Source organism: Herpailurus yagouaroundi, unplaced genomic scaffold, assembly GCF_014898765.1.
Source record: "Herpailurus yagouaroundi ecotype Mexico unplaced genomic scaffold, PumYag 203, whole genome shotgun sequence".
Lineage (NCBI taxonomy): Eukaryota > Metazoa > Chordata > Mammalia > Carnivora > Felidae > Herpailurus > Herpailurus yagouaroundi.
The window spans coordinates 6,352,693-6,374,298 of NW_024412434.1; the positions used below are offsets into that span (position 1 = coordinate 6,352,693).

At 44.8% G+C, this 21,606-nt stretch overlaps 1 protein-coding gene across 18 annotated transcripts in view; it reads right to left on the bottom strand.

Annotated features, from left to right (window-relative positions):
- Window positions 1–21,606, bottom strand: part of SVIL (supervillin) — a 235,007-nt gene that overhangs the window by 59,516 nt on the left and 153,885 nt on the right. For 9 of the 18 annotated variants that reach the window (XM_040451067.1, XM_040451064.1, XM_040451065.1 and 6 more), the window contains 8 exons: window positions 9,525–9,605; window positions 6,594–7,490; window positions 6,040–6,210; window positions 5,308–5,342; window positions 4,682–4,743; window positions 4,242–4,381; window positions 2,093–2,188; window positions 97–340 (listed from right to left, as the gene is read on the bottom strand). In XM_040451067.1, the coding sequence (XP_040307001.1) occupies window positions 97–340; window positions 2,093–2,188; window positions 4,242–4,381; window positions 4,682–4,743; window positions 5,308–5,342; window positions 6,040–6,210; window positions 6,594–7,490; window positions 9,525–9,605 (1,726 nt within the window). The remainder of the gene's footprint in view (window positions 1–96; window positions 341–2,092; window positions 2,189–4,241; window positions 4,382–4,681; window positions 4,744–5,307; window positions 5,343–6,039; window positions 6,211–6,593; window positions 7,491–9,524; window positions 9,606–21,606) is intronic. The other 9 variants (XM_040451060.1, XM_040451063.1, XM_040451073.1 and 6 more) reach the window with 7 other exon arrangements.

Consider the following 21,606-nt stretch of genomic DNA (forward strand, 5'->3'; position numbering starts at 1 on the left):
CCTAGGAGCAACACTGTGTTGCTATGTTTTAAGAACCGCAGCCCCCCCCCCCCCCCCCCCCCCCCCCGCAGAGGAACCAGATCACAGCGTACCCACCTGCTCCACCTCTCCAAGCGTGACTGGCTGAGTTTGATAGCGAGCATTCATTCTCCTCTGTCTCATGTCTATTCTGTTTCGGGTAGAAATAGCTTTTGAGACCGGCTGGGACAACTTGTTAAACAAGGCCAACTTCTCTGCTAAGCTTAGAGTGGAGGAGTCAGGTTCACCTTGCTCGGTAGAATCTCTGCCTTCGTTTGCCTGGTCTCTGGCTAAAGCCTTGTGGTGAGCAGATGCCTGTAGTCTGAAAGGGATAAAAAAGTCGGTGACACAGAGAAAAACCAACAAAAGCCCACTGCTAAATTGTGAATATTAACTTTCTTCCCAGCGTCACTTAATTTTGAACAGGGCTGACTTCTCCCTACAGAAATTTAAGACAGGCGTGGGCACCGTTTAGCTGTTAAGACCACGGCTAGCAGAACAGGCTGGGGAGACCAGCATTACCAATCTCACAAAGAGCAGGTCGTTAGCTCTGAATTATTTCTGCAAAGTGAATTTTCTCTTTAAGGAACTGAAGTCAGTTTGGATATGCCTTATCTTAGAGGGATGTGTATCATTAATATCAATAAGTAAGGCTAAAGGGAGTCCCAAGGCATTACCGATGGCATATTTAGACATTATCTAAGTATGTGGTTCAGAGGTATTCTTTTCATGTTATAGAATTAGGAAATAATACAGTCATTCGGCCAACAACATATCTGTAACAAAGGGTTTTGGTTTTGGGGGCGCCTGGGTGGCTCAGTTGGTTGGGCGTCTGATTCTTGATTTCGGCTCAGGTCACGACCTCACAGTTTGTGAGAGAGAGCTCCTCGTCGGGCTCTGTGCTGACAGAGCCTGCTTGAGATGCTCCCTCCCGCTCTCTCTGCCCTTCCCCTGCTCACACTCTCTCTCGCTCTCAAAAATGAAAAATAAACTTCAAACAAGAGTTTTGATTTTCACTAGCTAAACACAAATGGTTCAATTTTAAAGATTCCTTTCACTCCTTCCGTATAGCATTTTCTCTCATAACTTTCTACCAGTAACTTGGAAAAGTGAAGGAAATTAGGTGCTGATAAGTTCCTCCAACTTTCAGGTGGAGGAGAAGGCTTCCCGTTACCTGGTCACTGTGGATCCTAGAAGGTTTATGACAATGTATGTTTATGTCACTGGCAAATCCAATTCCCAAGCCCAGTGAACAGTATATCCTGTCTGAACTCCAATTAAATCACCAATTCACAAGCTGTCCCAGACCCGAGAGCAGGGTCAGTGTTCCAGGGTATAACGGATGGTGATGCAGATCAAGGAGAGCAATGGTCACCTACTTCGCCAAAGAGACCCCTGCTTCTGGGTGGTGCCACACGTGTATCTGTACTGCCACGTGACTTCTTCTCACCTTACTTTCAGCCGTTGTGATTTGGTCCCTCACAGTAAAACAGAGCGGATATTTACATGCCGTAAGGACATACTTTCAAAACACCACAACTGAAAACTTAGTAGTAAAACATCTAAGCCCAGACACTCTGAATTATTATTGTCCCAATCCCAAAATGTCATGGCCTTCTCTCTCTATACGTTAGAAATTTATAGGATTGTTTTTAGCATGTCTTTACGATGACAGGCGTTTTTAAAAAACTGGGGTATTACTGGAATTTCAACATTCATGTTAACTCCCCATTTGCCTATTAATCTTCATTAAGTGCTAGTATTTTAGAAGAATGAAATCTCACAGGGATTACCACGATCATGAAAAACAGAAACAAAACAAGCGGGTAAGTGAGTTAGTGCGATCCTAGTTCCGACACACAACGTAAGCAGGTAGGCGAAATGGTTTCTCATGCAGGCCTACACGGAGTTAGCGGAGTCTTGCGCTATGACAAAACAAACTGCCATCCGTTCCCAGAGCAACTCGTCGCTCTGACTCGTTTCTCAAGCAAATGACAGGCATTCAGAGCGTGAGACGCATCTGCTGTCTAGGACCTTTGCCCTCAGGCTGCATGCAGCTACTTGTGTCCAGTACCTGGCAGGCGACACAGGGCTCTTAGCTACAGTGGGACTAGGAAGTCTTGCCATGACGGGGTGGGTGGTCACAGAGCACGAAGCAGGGATAGGTTCCCTTTAAAAGCAATTGCCAAAGAAGGAATGTTCGTAAGGAGAGAGAAGAAAAGAAGCATTAAAGGAAAACACAGTTGTAAATTCAGAAACAGCAAATCAATATTTTCACGCAATTATTGGCTAAGTGTTTGGGGGCAAATTACAAAAGAACGGGAAAAGCAATTATAGACTTAGGAAAATAAGAAACAGGCCACGCAAAGTAAATGGCGTACGATTAGGCTTTGAAAGTTTGGAAAGGATCCACCCTATCTTCGGAATAAATGACCTGATTTTTAAAATAACTTAAGGGAGGGGCGCCTGGGTGGCTCCGTCGGTTAAGCGGCCGACTTCGGCTCAGGTCACGATCTCGCGGTCCGTGAGTTCGAGCCCCGCATCGGGCTCTGGGCTGACAGCTCAGAGCCTGGAGCCTGTTTCAGATTCTGTGTCTCCCTCTCTCTGACCCTCCCCCGTTCATGCTCTGTCTCTCTCTGTCTCAAAAATAAATAAACGTTAAAAAAAAAAATAACTTAAGGGAAAGCTGATATCGACACCAGCAAATCAGTAGATAATGCCCACGTTTCGGAATGTTGTTCTCAATCCATTTTGTAAAAAATCAGTGTGCTCGTATGATCTATAAAGCACATCAAAGTAGATTCGGGGCCCTTACCAGGTGGTAATTTTGGTTTATGTCTACTGTTTTACTCCCACAGGTAGTTGCTTCTTAGTTTACAACAGCCACTCAAACATGAAAAAAAAAAAAATGGGGCACCAGGGTGGCTCAGTCGGTTAAGCGTCTGACTTCCACTCAGGTCATGGGTTCACTTTTGTGAGTTTGAGCCCCGTGTCGGGCTCTGTGCTGACAGCTCAGAGCCTGGAGCCTGCTTCAGATTCTGTGTCTCGCTCTCTCTGCCCCTCCCCTACTCATGCACTGTCTCTCTCTCTGTCTCAAAAATAATCATTAAAAAAAAAAAAAAAAAGGAAAAGCTGAGCTGCCATGAGTTCCTAATGAATGCATGAAGTACTCATCCACAAATACACCAGGAGCCTGAGGAACAGCTGGGTAAGAAGTGATCAAACAGTAGGTACACAGATGTGGGCTGCTACAGATGCCTCGTGGGATGGCCATGCCCTGAAGGAGATGAACTTCCTTTCTTCAGGAACAGTGTGTGTGTGTGTGTGTGTGTGTGTCCAGGGGAAGCACAAAAGCAATTTTTAAAACACTGATAAAAGTTCTCACTTGATTGAAGCAATGATCTCTGAATTACTTTGGGAAATCCATTCTGAACATATAGGAACATGTTGCTCATGTACAGAAAGTCATCCCCGAGTCATATTTTGGGGTTTTTGGTGATTATTTAAAAACAAACAAAAAGAACCCTTATCTTTTTGGGAATCGGCTGAAATGCTGATGGATGAAACGGTATCTGGGGTTTGCCTGAAAACGATGCAGAAGGAGAGGATAAGGGAGTAGGATGTCGGTAGAGCATGACTGGCCGGCTGCCGACTGTTGAAACAGGGTGGTGAGTACGTGGGGGGTTCATTGTATAAATCTCATGTTTTAGGGGCACTCTGGGGGCTCAGTCGGTTATGCGTCTCACTCTTGATCTTGGCTCAGGTCATGATCTCATGGTTCGTGGGCTCAAGCCCCACGTCGGGCTCTGTGCTGACAGCACGGAGCCTGCTTGGGATTCTCTCTCTCTCTCTCTCTCTCTCTCTCTCTCTCACTCTCTGCCTCTTCCCAGCTTGCACTCTCTCTCTAAATCAATAAATAACTTAAAAAAAATAAATCTGTTTTAAATTTTCCGTTATAAAAATGATTTGAAAATGCACAGATGAACAACAATTTTAAGTTCCTCTCTAGGTTTTTCTAGGAGATACAGCAGGCAACACATCCCATTACAAAGTTCATAGAGGCCACAGTAAGGGAGATACTCAAGTACCAACTTCTCTGTTGGCTTCTCACTAAACCATCTCCTGATCACTTCACTTTATTTACAAGCCTCTAAATCTTTTTTTTTTTTTTCCTTCAAGAAGACATTTCTCCCAAGGCCAAGAGGTCACAAAGGGGGACTTACGTGGCTGCGATGGCCACTTCCTCGGTGGTGACGGGCTGGGTGTGGGATCTGTCCTGCAGCCGCCGCAGCCTTTGCTCCACGGCAGGGTTTCTGGAGCGTCTCTTTGGAACGTTTTTCTCATCAAATGATTTCTCCATTTCCTAAGATCAGAAACAATGTGGAATCCTTATAAATGTGGGCGAAGGGCGCAGGGGCCACAGAGCGTCTCTGTTCTGTCCCCCTACAGGACCCCTGGGAGGGCCCTCTGGGAGGGACCACCTGGGAGGCAGGCAGCATTCTCAGAAGTCCACACCCCTGCAGTGTCGGCTGGTGGTCACATCAGCCGGGGGCTCAGGCGGTGGGGGGGGCGCACAGGCCAGGGCGAGATGGGAGCCAGGGGCCACGCAGGGAACAGGGGGAGCGGGGTGACAGCTTCTCTTCAAGCACTCGGCGCACCTTACCCTGAAAAGCAGCCTCTTGGCAGCAACACTCAGCTTGGCTCGTTCGTCTACCTTTTCTTCATCTGCAAAAGGCCACAAAATAAACACCGAACATCGTGAGAAAAACGGAGGTGAAATCTCTGAAAAGTTTCCCAAGGCTGACTTGGAAACCCTTGGAAGAGAAGAATGGACGTACCCCAAATTACACTTGGTAGTATTTTCCCCTCGGAGGGATCCCATCCCTCTGCTCAGTGAAAAGGTGCTAATTTCCACTGCGCTTAACCAGACAAAACTCCGTCCGGACAGGAATTTTCTATTCTAATATTTGAACAATTGAGGTTTGAGAATAGATTTTTACGGAAGGAAATTCTCATCTTCACTGTTAAATAGTAACAAGAAATAAACAAAAATCTGCTTCTTTAGCCAAACAGTCGTTTCAGTATTATACATTCCACAGTTCTCTCTCAAAAATGAGGGAAAGCTCATCCGAGAATCTCAGCTAGGTTTTAATATTTTCACAGAAAGAAAACCTGCAGAAAAGAAATCGGTATGCTCCGTAATCTCATCCTCTCAAAAAAGTGAAATCTTATGTAAACCTGGTCGGGGTGAGACGATAGAGAAGCGGTAAAAGGAAAACAGATACTTGCCCTCAGCAGTTGGCAATTCTGAATGCGACGCAGACCTGGGAAAGACATTAGCAAATAAAAATGACAAAAAGTTAGCTGGTGGGAATAGAAGATCCAAATAAAAAAGCATCAGATTAAAAGTAAAAACAAAAGTAAAAATTCAATCACACTCTCTTAAAGAGTATCATCCTGCCAGCAAGTCTCGTTGTGAACACACAGGGACAGTTGTTAATGGACACGGTGGGGTACGTGTGCACACAACCCAGCCAGGTGCACACCGTGTGGAGGCAAACCAAAACGGAGTGTAACTTAAACACGACTGATCACTGTTTAAACAAACCTTACCATTTCTACGCGCAAGCATACGGTTGTATAAAACTCAACACGACAAGCAGACAGACATTTATAAGATGAATATAAAACCCCTATTTACTTGCCCTGGAAAAGTCAGTGGATACTCACTGCGGATTCTACTCTAACAAGGGCGTTAAGAAACGAAAAACATTAAATGAAGAAAAATAACGTGTCTCACTTCTTACCATCTAAATGCGGTGTAAAACGGTTAATTGTGATACTGTTCTCCCAGGAAGCGTTCTTTAAAAATACATGTATAAATATCTCTTATGGATTAGGTGGAAGAATTACGGAATCATCAGATCCATTGACACAGCACCAGGACCATCACTGTGGTAAAAATCCCGTAAGATGGCTTTCACGTTCCTAGACTGTAGAACTACACGTACGCATGCCTACCTATCTGATTCCTTTCGTTCTGCTGAGGTTATAGGTTGAGTTCTAAATCTCTCGGAAGTCTTTCTACTTTCACCAGGAGAAAAATAGCGTCTTGGTTTCCGGGACCCTCTCTCCCGTTCCACACCGGTAGGCAAGCCAACTCCTTCGGCTGACCTCTCAACCCGGGATTGGCTTTTAGAATCATTGGGAGGGAGGATACAGAAGGGAAACGAGAGAGAGAGAGAGAGAGAGAGAGAGAGAGAGAGAGAGAGAGAATAAAGCAAAGGTTTATGCATCTCAGTGAGGCAAGGCCCAGACACCACCAAATCCCACTGCATGCCCCGACCGTGCATGGAAAGGAGGTGGAACATTCCAGCAACCCAATACTGCAGCTCCCCATTAGTAGGCAGAAGCAGAATGGTAGTTTTTGAGCCATTTCCTGTATAGTCTGCCCTGCACACTGGTGAGCTAAGCTAACGTGACCCAATGCAGGACACCACACAAGTCGAGAAGTGAATAAATCTGCCAAGGACGTGCAAGTGACACATCAGGAGGACGTTTGAAACATCACCTACAGTTCGCGTTTCTTGCTGGCACTGACACACTCCAGAAAGGCATTTCGGAGCTGGGCGACAGAGACCTTTGTGTCCAGCACGCCAACTTCCGTGGGGGGTCCTTCGGCTTTGGAAGTCTGTGACTCGTGCTCTTGCTTTGAAGCGGGGTCCTTACATTTCAGGGCCTGCAGCTGAGGGGGGCCCGTGTAGTCAGACAGGGAGCGGGTGAGGACCTTGCGCTTCTTGGTAAATGCTTCCTTTTTGTGGCCCGTCGCCCTGGCATCTTGGGACACAGGCTCGCTCTGAACATACAGGACCACTTCCTGTCTGACCACCCTCTCAGCGGGTTGTTGCTGAGTGTGAGGCGGGTGTGACGGACTTTCCGGTTCCTTCCGAAGTTCGAAGGTGGCAGTGCTAACCGCGGGCTTGCCGAAGTCGTCGCTTCCAGAGGGTTCTTCGCGGCTTCTGGCAAGCCCGTGATCCTCCAGAGCCAAAAGCGTGTCCCTGCTTTCCTTGAGGGCTTCGGTGAAGAGCACATCCTCCTCTGCTTTTGATTCACAAATATGAAGAACTGGAGTCTCCTTCCTCTCACTTTCTAGAACCTTCAAGCTGGGAGGCTTCCTGACACTCTGGGTGGCTGATGCTCCCCAGCTGCATTCAGATACATTTTCTGGGATCTCTGAGGTCACCAGCGTGGCCGTGTGAACCGGGTCTGCCGGCTGGACGTAGCCGCGGATGGGCTGTCGTGTGGAGCCGGCTGCCCTGCTTGAGACCCTATCAAAGGCCGAATTTTCTGACTGAAAAGACAAGCACTGGACAGGCACTGGCTGCTGTCTCCTCTGAGTCAAGGGCTCTGAGGCGAGTTCAGGGCTGTTGCGAGCACTCTCCTCTTTCACCAATTTTTCTCTAACCTTAACTCTTTAAGAAAGAAAAAGGATTTAAGTTGCAAAGTACAGTAACGGCTCAACGGGAAGAAAGCATGCGCGGATCATAGCTTGCCCATGAACGGAAAGCCGCCCAGAGACAGAGCCACCGTGACAACGCATTTCTGGTGGTTAATGTCAGAAACCTACCACCTGCCAGACGAACGAGTTTGAGTCTGGTTTCCAAATGCCCGCATGGTGCAAAAACTAACTCTGCCCTCTAGAAAGCTGACAAGGGGTCAGATGCCATCCTGGGTGAGAATGGATGCCTTCTGACTACATGAATGACCAGAAGCCACAGGAAAATCCATTAGTATACACCACCAGTATGCATGAGGGCATACTGAGGCTGGTGCTGGGAATCAGTAAACTCTCCACATGTACGGGCCTTGTGTATGGACTGCGGGGGGGGGGGGGGGGGGGGGGGGGGGGGTGGTTCCAAGTAGACATATACCTATTGACCAAACGCAATTTCACTGTCTCCTGGAAAGGTAAGAGCATTCGTGATGATTATTTTTTTTTAATTGAGCTCAAGCTACAACAAACAGTCACCCTTTCAAGAGCTCAACTAAACATTCGCAAGCTTTTTCATGCAAGGCAGACTATATGCATTCACGTTATTACTACCAGCATTACTAACAACAATTTCTACCGAGAAGAATGTTACAGAAAAGGTGTTTGTTGAAAGAACTAAGGAACCGAATGCTTTCTCCCCTTTGGAATTGCTATTAGGCCCTTAGTTTAAAAGGGATCGCTCGGCTTGCTTCTCCAGCTATTTAAGTATCTGAGAGCAAAACCGAAATCCAGTTTAAAAGCCTCAAAGCTTCTTCAAAAGAGTAAACACTTACTAGTGTTAGCTCCTACTCATTTGTACTTTTTGTAAAGCCACGTAGTGAGAAAGGAGAAACCACTGAAGCAGGTGAAGAAGGGGATTACTAATTGGTAATCATCTTTAAAAAGTAAAACACGTTTTTGGAGTGGGAAAAGGGATTTCTTAGGGAACCTCAACCTTCATTTGCTAAAGATCAGTCAGCAAAAATAATTATGATGGACAGTTTTGGAAGAGAGTATTTCCTTAAATGACAAACGCACCCTGCTAAATTTGATATAAACTCCTACATGTTTTCAGCACAGGATGCAGGGTATCTGTGTATATTTCATTCAGAAAAGTCAAGGACACATATAAAAGGCAGTTATCATGAACTATTCAGGAGGGGGAGAAAAAAAGCACTTGGAGTTATTTTTCCCAGAGACTAGGCAGTGTTGGAGGTTTTCATATTTATAAGCTTTGTTAATCAAAACAAGACTGAAATGTGGTTCAAGTTCTCCTGTGGAATGTGTCCCTCTAATCAGAGACAATCTGAATGTTGTCCTCAGCTGAGGACAAAGTGACTGTTAGAAACTCAGTATATGGGTGCTTTGTCCTGCCAGTGACTTATTCATTCTTATTCCTTCTGCTTCTCCCTGCCCCCAACCTTAAAAATGAAATGAAACTTTTTTGTTTTGTTTTTTTGTTTGTTTGTTTTTTGTTTTTTTGTCTGCCTTTAAAACCACAATGCCCCGAGTACAACTGTGGAGAATTAACTAATGGTTTGGAGATGAGGAGACATGAAAAGCAGGAGGCTGGAAATGCTGCGCGGAGGGGGTGTTGCCAGGATGGGACGCGAGCTGGTTAGTTAGTGTGACTCAGGAGAGCAGCCCAGTCCTCACTACTGCCCCCACTTGACGGTATGCGGGCAGGTGACAGAGGAGAGAGGCCAGAAGTGTAATCAAAACGTTTTTCAGAAACAGGAAAAAAGAGGGAGAAATACGATTAGCAGGGGTCGAGGGTGACTAGAGGAGAAAAGCAAACGATCCAAACGTAACTTCCCGCAGCCCCTTGTGAACACATGACTTTCAAACGCACCGTGATTAACCGAGGGCAAGAAGAGAGTTAGAGTTTGGTCGTGGGTGGAAAAGCCGGGCAAGTCAGCAGGGGCAGTAGCAGCACTCACTACACATAAGCCGAGAGTTTCAACCTGGGATATACCTGGAAGGCCAGTTGATAAGAGAAGGTGTGTCCCCTTCGGAATCTTTCTGGAGAAACCACTCATATTTGGGTTTCCCGGTACTATCATGTACAAAAGACAAAACTTCAGATAATGTCTATTCAAATGTCAACATATGTGCAGACAATTATAATGTGAAACCTAAAGGCTGTTTTTTTAAGTAAAGAATAATCCTGGCTTTTGAAAACGTATAGGCACGTTTTGTCGGAGGTTTGTATTTATTTCACAAGGGACGTGTGGCTCCCCACTAATCTCAAGAGATAGAAATAAATCTATCCAAAGCCACCACATAAAGCATTTTTCAAGTACTCTGCAAGTATTAGGAGTCTGTTCCAGTTACCCTGTCCCCACAAATACCAGGCAATTTTCTTGTGAGAGTAGGATTAAATGTCAATTTATAATCTATAAATTCTGTTAAGGTATATTGGTAAATAGCCAAATATAAAAATAGTAATCATACAAAACAACACATATCAAATAAAGGAAATAAGTAAAAGGAAATTCAAGAAGATCAAAGCTTTAATTGCTCTTAGACATTTTCCTTTTATATTTGTCACGGAATAATGCAACAAACATTAACAATTACCAATACTAATGCAGGTCAATTCAATAGATGTTAACTGAGTTCCTTCTATGTAGGAAGCACTGGACTAGGCTCTGAGAAGTAACAAAGTTGACTCAGGCATCATCCCAGCCGTTAAAAAACTTACACCGTGGTAGGCAAGGTAACATATGATTTACACATTCATTCCTCAACACACGATTGGATATAACACCAAGTTGAATGGGATGAAGAAATTAGGCCACATTGAAGACATTTTAGGACAGGCCGGGAAAACCCTGTGGTAACCATGTAAAGCAAATCACAAGACGAACAGTCACACTACTGATCTGTATCACCTAACAATGTAGAAAGAGAAAAAGGAGGGGCGCCTGGGTGGCTCAGTGGGTTAAGCATCCAACTCTTGATTTTGGCTCAGGTCATGATCCCAGGGCCGTGGGATCGAGCCCCATGCTGGGCTCCACGGTGTGTGTGGAGTCTGCTTAAAATTCCCATGATCTCTCTCTCTCTGCCCCTCTCCCCTGCTCTCTCTAAAAAAAAAAAAATTGTTTAGAAAAAGAAAAAGAAAATTCTACACGCTAGTTAAAATGTTTACCAGCCCCAAACTGCAACTTATTTGTAAGAGTTCTTGAATACTAGGTTGGAAACACATTTGAGCTCAAAGCAATTTCCAAAAAAAAATAGAGTGGCAATGATAATAAAGTGATCTGAATTTTCTAAAACCATTTTAGTTCAAGTTTTAGTTTAAGCTGACAGGCCAGAACCAGTCTGTAACCACTAGTATACATTTTTCTGTGACCACTGAAATCTGTCCTGTACTAGGCTTGGACATTCCCTTGTCTTTCCACACCCAAACTGATCAGCCCAGTCTCCCTTTCCCCAGCATTACAGCAATTTAGTCTGTAGCAAACAAAAAATTTAGGTGTATGGCAAAGCCATTTTGTTTCCAACTGTAAAATTTGGTCTAATTTTCAACACAGGAATAGTTAGCCTATCACCTGCAGCTAAGAAAGGAGGCCATCACTCTAGCACAGGATATAGTGAGAAAAGAGGAAGCAGCAGCAATCTGCTTTTGAAAACCACCAACTTAATACAATATGCCTCCCGCACAAAATTATCTTAACGCTCACATGTGTTTTGTATAAGAGAGTGCTTTTTAAACTAAGAAGTGCTATACAACTTTCTGAACATGACTTTCATTGATAAGCCTAGAACTTTTGGTGGTCAGCCCCACCAAAAAAAAAAAAAAAAAAAAAAAAAATTGATCAGGGGCTTAAGAATATGTTGGGTCAGCATCTGAAAAATGAAAATCACACACAGACACAGGAGACTTGCTGGGCTCCATTTATTCATTATGCCACTGGTATGGAATGAGCCAAAAAACCAAGTAAATACTAGCGTGGTAGCAAATACTCAAATTTTGACATTTCACGTACGATACGTATGAATGTAATGAGAAATAATCAAAACTATGCGAAGGCATCATGCTAAGAACATGGCTCCTCCTCTCCTTCCTTCTTCCTAGACAATATTGTACTGACATCTCTGAGTTACTGCTTTTATATTTTATTTTTTTATAAATTTTTTTTAAACATTTATTCATTTTTGATAGAGAGAGACGGAGTGAGAGTGGGGGAGGAGCAGAAACAGAGGGAGACACAGAATCGGAAGCAGGCTCCAGGCTCCGAGCTGTCAGCACACAGCCTGATGTGGGGCTCGAACTCATGAACTATGAGATCATGACCTGAGCTGAAGTTGGATGCTCAACCAACCGAGCCACCCAGGTGCCCCTATTTTTTTTTTAAAGTTTATTTATTTTGAGAGAGAGTGCATGTGCCAGTGGGGGAGGGGCAAAGAGAGAAGAGAAAGGGAGGGAGAGAATCCCAAGCAGGCTCCACACGCGCCGTGGAGCCCAAGAAGAGGCTCCTGGGATCATGACCTGAGCCGAATTCAAGAGTTGGACACTTAATCAACGGAGCCACCCAGGCACCCCATGCTTTTATATTTTAGAGATAAGACATACAGAGCCCACTTCATAAGTCATGTGATTTTAAGGAACACGGGTCCAGCTTCAACCAGGAGGACCAGTGTGTCTTAAGTAAATTTACAGCAGGAGTGATTTAGAACACAGTAAGGCACTAGGATGTTTGCGGTTGGCTGAGGCACTTACTCGGGAGATCTTTTCTGCTATCCGAACCAGAAAATAAGGTGAGGAGTTGGGGAGACAGTCTGACGTGGGCACTTTCTGCCTGCAGGCTGCTCTGGACATGCGTTGCCACTGTCGCACAGAACGTGCTCACTCCTTGGTTCTTCTCTTCCTCACCCACTAGCGGCATCAGATACCGGGGGTCGCTCCCTTCACCTGGCGCAGTCTTCTCAGTCTCCGCCTCCCCCCACCATCTGTACCTTTGGAGTTCAGGGTGCCCACGATGGGCTCCTCTCCCCCTCCACTGACATTCAGTGCCTTAATATTCCCAGTGGGCTTTCACTTCCACGCTGACCACCTTCTCATTGTTTACCTCCACCCCGACCTCCCTTTCAACTCAGACTCTTGGACTCAACTGGCCATTTGATGCTTCCATTTGTCTATCCAATAGACATCATAAGTCTAACATGCCCCAAAACGGAACTCTTGATCGCCCTCCAAAGTCAACTTGCACTGGAGCCTTCTGTATTTCAGCAAATGGCAACTCCGCTCCAAGCTGCCCTGCCAAAAAATCAACCCTCCCCTTTGATTCCTCGGTGTCTCTTACACCCCACATCCAAGTTATCGGCAATACCACTGGCTGGCTCCAAAACCTAACTCCTTTCACCCGCTCTATTGCTGCCCTTCTAGTTCAAGCCGCCACCGTCTCTCACCCAGATTACTAAGATGACTTCCTAGTTATTTTACTTGTTTTCATCTTTGCCCACCTATGGTCTGTTTTCAAATTAGCATCCAGATTGGTTATTCCTCTTTCCATCCCTTTTATGACTCTGCACATCATTTTGAGTGAAACCCAAAGCCCCAGTGATGGGCTGCAGACTGGCCCTGATCTGCCCACCCTTCCTCTCCCACCTCTTCTTCCCCTCCCCACCCCAGGTCCTGCCACCTCAGAGGCTCCATACAGAGTCCACTCGGGCCTTTGCAGGTGCTACTTCTGCCTAGGCTGACCCATCCCAATGGCTGCATGGCTGCCTCACTCGATGTCACTCTCTGCTCAACAACTATCCTATCAGAGGGCCATTCCTAACCATTCTATATCGAATAGCAAGTGCCAATCGTTTCTCTCTCTGCTTTCATTGAATTGCTTGAAGTTGCTTCACAGCTGTGGTAAGTATTACATCTGTCACATTGCATATGTATTTGTTTGCTGTCTTTCTCCTAGGGGAGAAAGATTCACTAGGGGCAGATGAGCTTCTTGAGAGAAGCCTGTTATATCATCAGCACCCAGAATAGTGTGTGGGAAAGAGCAGGTCTCGATAAATATTTGTGGGATGGATGAACTGTTGAATGATCATCCCCATAATAACCCCTGGAGGGGTTCTTTTATTTTTATTGTTTAAAGTTTACTTCTTTATTTGGAGAGAGAGAGAGAGCGCGCGCAAAAGGAAGGGAGGGGCAGAGAGAGGGAGAGAGAGAGAATCCCAAGGAGGCGCCCCACCATCAGCATCTCAGAGCCCGATGTGGGGCTTGAACTCACAAATCACGAGATCATGACCTGAGTCAAAATCAAGAGTGGGATGCTTAACTGACTAAGCCACCCAGGTGCCCCAACCCTTGAAAGTATTCTTATACTTATTTTATAGATGAAGAAAGGAAAGTACCCAAAAAAAAAAAAAAGTATTATTAACTGCCCCAGATCACAAGCTGGTATATAAAAGGCTGGGGCTTGTACTCAAGTGCTGTGAGATCCCTGAGCCTACATAGCTCCTCCAGAGCTATAGGCTTCAGTATTCTGGAAAATGAATGAAAAATGAAAGAGGAACCCCTCCCTGGCTCGAATGAGAAACGATTCAGTTAGGGCGCAGGTGTTCACGCGTTCTGGGGCTGAGCAAGGAAGGTACCAGGGCGTCCTGGCCACACCCACCACCCTGACTGGATGTTGGTCTCTCAGCCGTGCCTGTCCCACCTTCAGCAGAAAGCCTGGCAACTACCTGTAAATCCTGCAAAACCCAATTATCCTCTTCCTCTGTTTTGTTTTTTGTTTTCTCCCCATGCACAGCACGGAATCAAAGGAGCCTGGCAGTGAAGAGTAATTTGGCTCAGAGGGCACTCACTGCTGAGGACGGGGTTGGGGGGGGTGCGGAAATGCAGGGGCCCAGACTTGGCCAAGGTGCGTGAAGCCTGGTCGCCGTCCCCCACCAGAACCTCCTAGAGCAGAAAATGTGTGGACGCATTTCAACCATTTGGAAACAGGAAAACTCGTGGGAGGGATAACCTGAGAGCAGATGATACTGGACGTGAAGTGGGAAGAATCAGACATACCCTGAGGCCCAAGGGAATGCTTCAGCTTGACTGGGTCCCCGGCTGCCCCTCCTCCTCTAGCACACACAAAATATGAAAATGTGACATGACACCTAATTCACACAACCTAATTCCCACTTGCACAGGCACTTCTGAAGCTCAACATCACAACAGCTAAATATCAACTCGATAGGGGCGCCTGGGTGGCGCAGTCGGTTAAGCGTCCGACTTCAGCCAGGTCACGATCTCGCGGTCCGTGAGTTCGAGCCCCGCGTCGGGCTCTGGGCTGATGGCTCAGAGCCTGGAGCCTGTTTCCGATTCTGTGTCTCCCTCTCTCTCTGCCCCTCCCCCGTTCATGCTCCGTCTCTCTCTGTCCCAAAAATAAATAAAAACGTTGAAAAAAAAAAATATCAACTCGATAGTCAACATTCACGTGTCAGCCCCGACACGGGTACAATGCCAGCACCAGGAAAAAGAATTTCAGCGTGCGCACCTGACTTCATTGCATGCTGAGTAGTCACTAGGGAATCTGAAATGTAAAATCAACTCTGTAGAAACTACCTTGCAAGTCGACACCACAATCATCCAAGATGGATCCCTTTCTGATGATATTATAAACAATCGACGTTAACATTTCTTCTCTGGTTTTAAAAAAAATTTCATCATATTCTTACATGACTTTTTTGAGTTAACAAAAATGAAATAGTCAATGAATATGATTTTACATATTAAAAAATCTAAAACTATAGTGAAGAACACAGACTATTGGTTGGTTGGCAGGACCTGGTGATGGTGGGAAGGGTTGACCAAGAGGGAATTTTTGGGCTGATGGAACGATTCTGTATCTTGATTGTAGTGATAGTTACACAACTTTATGTATCTGTCGAAATTCATAGAAGTTGACTAACAACAGTGAATTTTACTGTACATAGATTATACCTCAAAAAATATATTTTAAAGACTTAAGACTTCTAAAAAACATAATTCAGTTTAGCATTATAATCGATCTAGAGAGCAGTCACAATTAAGGATTTATTTACTTTGACACAGATGTTTGGTGCAGTTCATGGAATTTTTAAATGCAAGTATCTTTTTTTTCATTCTTTAAAAGCAAAAATATGTGTAAATGAATAAATACCAAATGAAAATGTGGGCCAGTCATTTCCACAAAACCTATCTTAGATCTTTTTTCTTTCTTTCCTTCAAATTTTCTCCCCAAAGCCCAGCGAGGCTGAAAAACCTAGTAAAGAGCAGAAAACAACCCAGAGTGGCCACTCTTAAGTGTTGACATTGGTAGAGAAGGCAAATTCTTCCTTTCGAATTAAATGCATGGCTCCCCGAAATGGTGGGTCAAAGTTATAAAACTGATTTGGTTGATTCACAGGCACTCCAAAACGATGCAACATAATGGGACTTTTGGATTCAGTTTTCCACCACCACAGGGTACAGCCTGATTGTAATACTGACAGGTGGCTAAGGGATGTCCAAAATCAGAAGAAAAAGTCTATCATTTTGTAAAAGTACAAAATTTATTTCTACGGCCAAAGGGCCACTGTTTTGGAGAAGTAGCAGAATACCAGGTCAGTTTAAAAAAAAAAAAAAAAGAACAAAAAAGAGATCACATCTGAATAGTGGCAATGATGCCTTAAGTTCATTTTCTTTCTTTAAACATTAAATCGATGCTGTTATTTAATGAGTGTTCCTTAATGCTATGCATAACTATTTTTAATAAGTAAAACTTGGTTAAAAAAAATCAACCAAGTGAGGGTTCTTTTTTTTTTAATTTTTTAAGTTTATTTTGGGAGGGAGAGAGAGAGAGAGAGCGCGCGCACATGAGCGCGGGAGCACAAGTCAGGGAGGAACAGAGAAGGAGACGGAGAATCCCTAGCAGGCTCTGCACTGTTAGCACAGAGCCTGATTCAGGGCTAGAACTCACAACCGTGGGATCGTGATCTGAGCCAAAATCAAGAGTCAGATGCTTAACCCACTGAGTCACTTAGGCACCCCGAGAAGGGTTGGTTTTGTACAACATGAGTTGAGTGTATGATACCATCAGGCTATGGCAGCTAAATTAGGTCCTTGCAAATAGAGTCAACAATCAATGTGAATCATTTCTATCTCAACTGGGGTAATCATTACACGTTTCCACAAACTCACCAACCTGAGTTGGTGCATTTTAAATGGAAAATGTATGCCTTTTGATGTGAATTATTCCTCAATTAACAAATATGTCACTATTGGATTATAAAGTGAGGACTTCTTGGGTAACAAAAAGGTAGAAATGCAGTCTTCTTGGGGCAGAAACAGGATAAATATGTGAGTTCTTTCAGGTTCTCTCTGAACTAACCTCAGTACCGAATGCCTAAATGCTGAGGCCTCAGGCAAGCAAAGGCAATGACAGAAGGTGTGTGCAGACGGAAAGAACTATCCATGAAGGCACTGGAGTCTGAGGAAGGTGCTGGAAGCGGCCTTCCAAAGTGGCTCAAGCTTCCAGTTCCCAGCTGGATTTGTATTTCCTTGGCTCCCGCTTAGATTCCTACCCACCACTGCTAGTACAAAGTGATCCAGTGACTTCGCTGCCTTAGCTGTGAGGCTAACCTAGAATCAGCCATTTAGGACTGGAGATGGAGTTCAGAAGGCCCCAGAAGTGTCCCTCCACGTTGTTCCCCCACATCACGATATTTACGAGCACACTGACTCAAGATCATCTATCTACAAGAACTCTGACCTCAGATCAAGTGGAAAGAGCCTTATAGTATAAACAGGTGCTCCTCAAAGCATGTTCTTCTGGTTGGTGTCGCTGGCCTGTGATTAGATAAAAGGCCTGCACTGGAGTGGACAAGGACAACATCACGAAGCCTGCTGTTTACGTCAGCTGACGTTTTGTTCATAGCATGTACTTTCTTGACGAAGGAAAGGGCCCACGGTTTACATGTAGGCACAAGTCCCTCACGGGCTGTGGGCTGATAAACAGTTTGCGATTTGGGGCTATTTCAAGTATCTCTACTACTGTTGGGTGACGCTTCAAGAAAGTACAGAAAACAACAGAACGTTCATGCAAAAATGATTTATGGATCCGCTCGCTATGTGCAGGCAGTAGCGGAGATGGAGAGACATGAAAATGACTCAGAGAAGGGAAGTCACCTTTGCATAAGGCCTGTGCTAAAGTAATGTTATTAGTGGATCATCCTTACCAATCTTATGGAGTGGCATAACACCAAATTCATGCTGCCATGTTCGGGGGATTCTGGTGGAATTGGTAAATCTGGGCATGTCAGCCTTGTCTGCATGGGGCTCTAAGACAAGAGGTGCAGGTGAAACTATATTTGTGAGACTCCTCATTTGGTTCGTGACCTCTCCCTCCTCTTCTCCCTTTTGGCAGAATCATCATCATTGAGAAGCCAGGCTGATAACATGAGGGCTCCGTATGCCAAGCCAAGCTTCGGTCTTATAAGTGCACTGGGAAAATGACAATCTGATAATGAGAACAGACTGGTTTGAGAGTCTAAGCACCAGAGAATGTGTCAGAGACTCCAAAAATGATTCTAGTTTCTATTACGACAGGGAGAAGTTTATAAAAACCTGGAAAGGTCAAGAAAGCAGGGCAAACAGGAAAGTAGACTTTTCTAGATATGTTCTCACTTGTCAACAGATCAGTTAGAATGAGATACCCAGATGTAATCTGACCACTGCACAACACAGAGGGACCAGGATTATTTGGGCTACTTCCATCACTGCACCCCAAGATTGGACCAGCCATTTTGGCAGTCACATAAAGAATTTTCTGTCAACTAAAACTCCTAGGTCTGTTTCCCATGAACTACTATTAAGTCAGGTTTCCCAATCCTGAACTTGTACACTGATTTTTTCCCCCTCTAAGTAGAGGGCTTGATTAAATTTCATCTTGTTAGTTTCCAACCCTACTGCAGGTACACGTGCTCTCTTCTCTCCCGTCTCCCTTCCTGCTCCATCCTTCCTTCCACTCTTTTCCTTACCCTTACCGTCACCGAACTTGTTTACAACCCCTCCTCCAGAAACAGGATCAGCCTATCATTGATATCTTCCAGATTATCTCATGAAATGCCAAGTTAATGCCAAGGACCACGTTAATGACAAAGCTCAACTTAGAAGCACAGACTTCATTATCTCATGCCTGGGTAACTGCAATCACCACGTCAGTGGTCTCCCTAACTGGAATAAATTCTCCTTCAGACCAACCCTCCACATTCCTCCAGAACGATCTTTCTAAAACACACAATCAATCATCCTTGCTTTCAAAACGCTTCACTTTCCGTTGTCCACAAGGTGAAGGCCAAATGCCTTGTCGTGTCATCTGAGGTGCCCCATGACTGCTCCCCATGTGGCACTTGGCCTCATCCCACCCCCTCCTTCTAAGTCTTCGTTCGTGCCTTTGTGCTGGGAGTAGCCTCCCCTCCATGGCTAGCAAACTCACCACATCTTTAAGGACTTAGTTCAATGTGACCACATCTCCACAGGAGGAAAATTGGTATACAATCAACATTTTCCCATGGCACCCAACCTTGATCTCTAGAACTTTATTTACCCCATCATGTTGTAATTATTTCCTATACTTTTTTTTTTAAATAATATAGCCAATTAGGAGCACAGTGCCTGGCACACAGGAGACCCAATATAATTTTCTTTGATGATTAGCTAAACTACCTCAGAGCTGAAATTAATCCATAAACCAATGCCGACGAGGTATGCACAGATACGTGGATGCCTACTGAGTTTGAACTCTACTAAACTACAAGTTTTCATTTTGTTTATAAGGGCAAAGTTCTTAAGTACCTTATGTAAATGCACATAAACTGTTTCTCTAATACCCCCGGTCTTCTTTCCTAAAAACCTCTAACCTTCGAAGGGCGAAACCAGCACACTCGCTTTTCCACGGTGTTACCTGATAGAACTGACATAAACGACGAGAGCAGACACAACGGAAAGAGCTTGACAGATGCAGGGAACTTGAGTGGATGAATAAACGGGTGATGGATACTGGCCTCAGCTTTGTCAAAGTAGCCACGTGGTCCTAACCCCATCACTTAAATTCTTTAATCTTTCATTTTTTTTCATGTAGAAAAGAGATTTTTAAATAATCTCCAGGATTACTTTTGCTTCTAAGAATTTACAAGTCTTTAACGTCGGGTATCTATTCTTGTGGGGTCTTGGGGTGAGCCAACATCCCCATAGCGCAGAGGTCACTCCCCTGGGAGAGGACCGTAGGGTCACTGGGAACAAGAGAGCAGGGAGATGGTGACCTTGGGTGTAACAGAACTTTCTTATGATGCGGCAACTCACCCTAAACGGTCATAGAGGTCGTGAGTTGCTCGTGGTTTGTATCCCTAAGTATATAATGAGAGAGAGGCTTTAACTCCCTGTAACTGCTAAGAGTCAACAGGCTAAAAAGTGCTTCCTGCTGCCAAAGTGAAGTCAAAATCCAGCACAGTAGAATTAGTTTCACCCTGTGGGTGTCCAGCTCTAATTACATAACAGCTTCTAATTATACAACAGTATTCAGCTTAAGAAGAATGGTTATTAACTTAGGCATCTCATTAAAATGAACAGTTTACTTGCTTCGAGTTGCTTGTTTGGGAAAAATGCTAATGATTGCTTTGTGTTTGTGTGCTGCCATATAAGTGCGTGAGGGCGCGTGTGTACAGGCGCAGTTTTGCATTTAAAATCTGGCAGACATTTGAATTTAGGACACACCAGCTAGCATCTTGTGTGACATATTCATATTTAATTCAGTGAACATAAGGTGATACTTGCCAGTGAGAAAAGAAAAAGAAAAACAAAATAGGAGTGAGTTGACCATATTTTAAGAGCCAAATGCTAATAGAGCAGGGTGAAGAGATGTTTGGGGGTACAAGGGCTGAAAGGTGAAAAATAGTTCTATCCCGCTATGTGACCCGTTAGAGTACCCAGAGGTCTCTTCTTTAGAGACCTAGGTCTTAGAGATCTACGTTTTCCCGGGACATCTGCCCTGACCTGGAGCCCATGTTAGGGACACTCGTGCCCTGGGGGGACAGGGGCTGAGGAACCAATGCTGATGGCCAGCGGCAGCTTTTCCCCTCTATACCACTCTCATGTAGACATTTCTTTTCTTTTTTCTTTAATGTTTATTTATTTTGAAAGAGTGAGAAAGAGCTCACGCAGGGGAGGGGCAGAGAGAGAGGGAGAGAATCCCAAGCAAGCACCATGTTGCCAGCACAGAGCCCGATGTGGGTCTTGATCTCACGAACGGTGAGATCATGACCTGAGCTGAATCCAAGAGTCAGAAGTTTAACTGACTGGGCCACCCAGGCTCCCCCTCTTGTAGATCTTTCTGTCAGGTCAGGTTAACAGACAAGTAAGAAGGAAAACAATGAGCTTGAGGCTCTGAAGACCATTTTTAGACTGAACCTCTCCCTGGGAGATGAGCACATACAATCAGAAATAAATTACAAGAGCATAGCCTAAATCTCTTTCCTTCTCAGTTGGCTGAGTCTGCCTGTCACCATGTCTCTGAAAAGGCACACTGCGGAGGGTGCCCTGGTCTAGCTTCCTGAGCCAAGCCACAGGTCTGGTGTCATCAGAGCCCTGTCCAAAGGACCATCAGCCAATGGCAGCCCTCCCCAGGTCAAATTTCAGTGATGCCTCTGCATACCATGTTCATTTGCTAATGATACAATTTGCTTAGTGGGAGAAGGACTGGCCAGCATAGAAGTGGAGTCATGAAAACAAATAAAAAAGGGTTTTCTAGAGTGGATCACCACTGGGAAATTCAGTATAATTTTCTTCTTTGCCCAACACCCAGGTCACTGACAACAGGGAGTCACAGTGGACGCTCAGGCAAAGAGCAGGTGTGGGCCCTGGGAATTAACTTTCTCCCCTCACAGACGTAACGAATACGGTACGTTTTCTTTCTTTTTTAATTACGTAAGAGGTACAAAAAGTAGCAAATTCAGCAAGAATTCTGGATTCAGGATCTCTATTAGTAGCAGGAGCTCAGAGTTTTAAAACTGAATAATCCACACGCCCCAGGTCCCTTTGA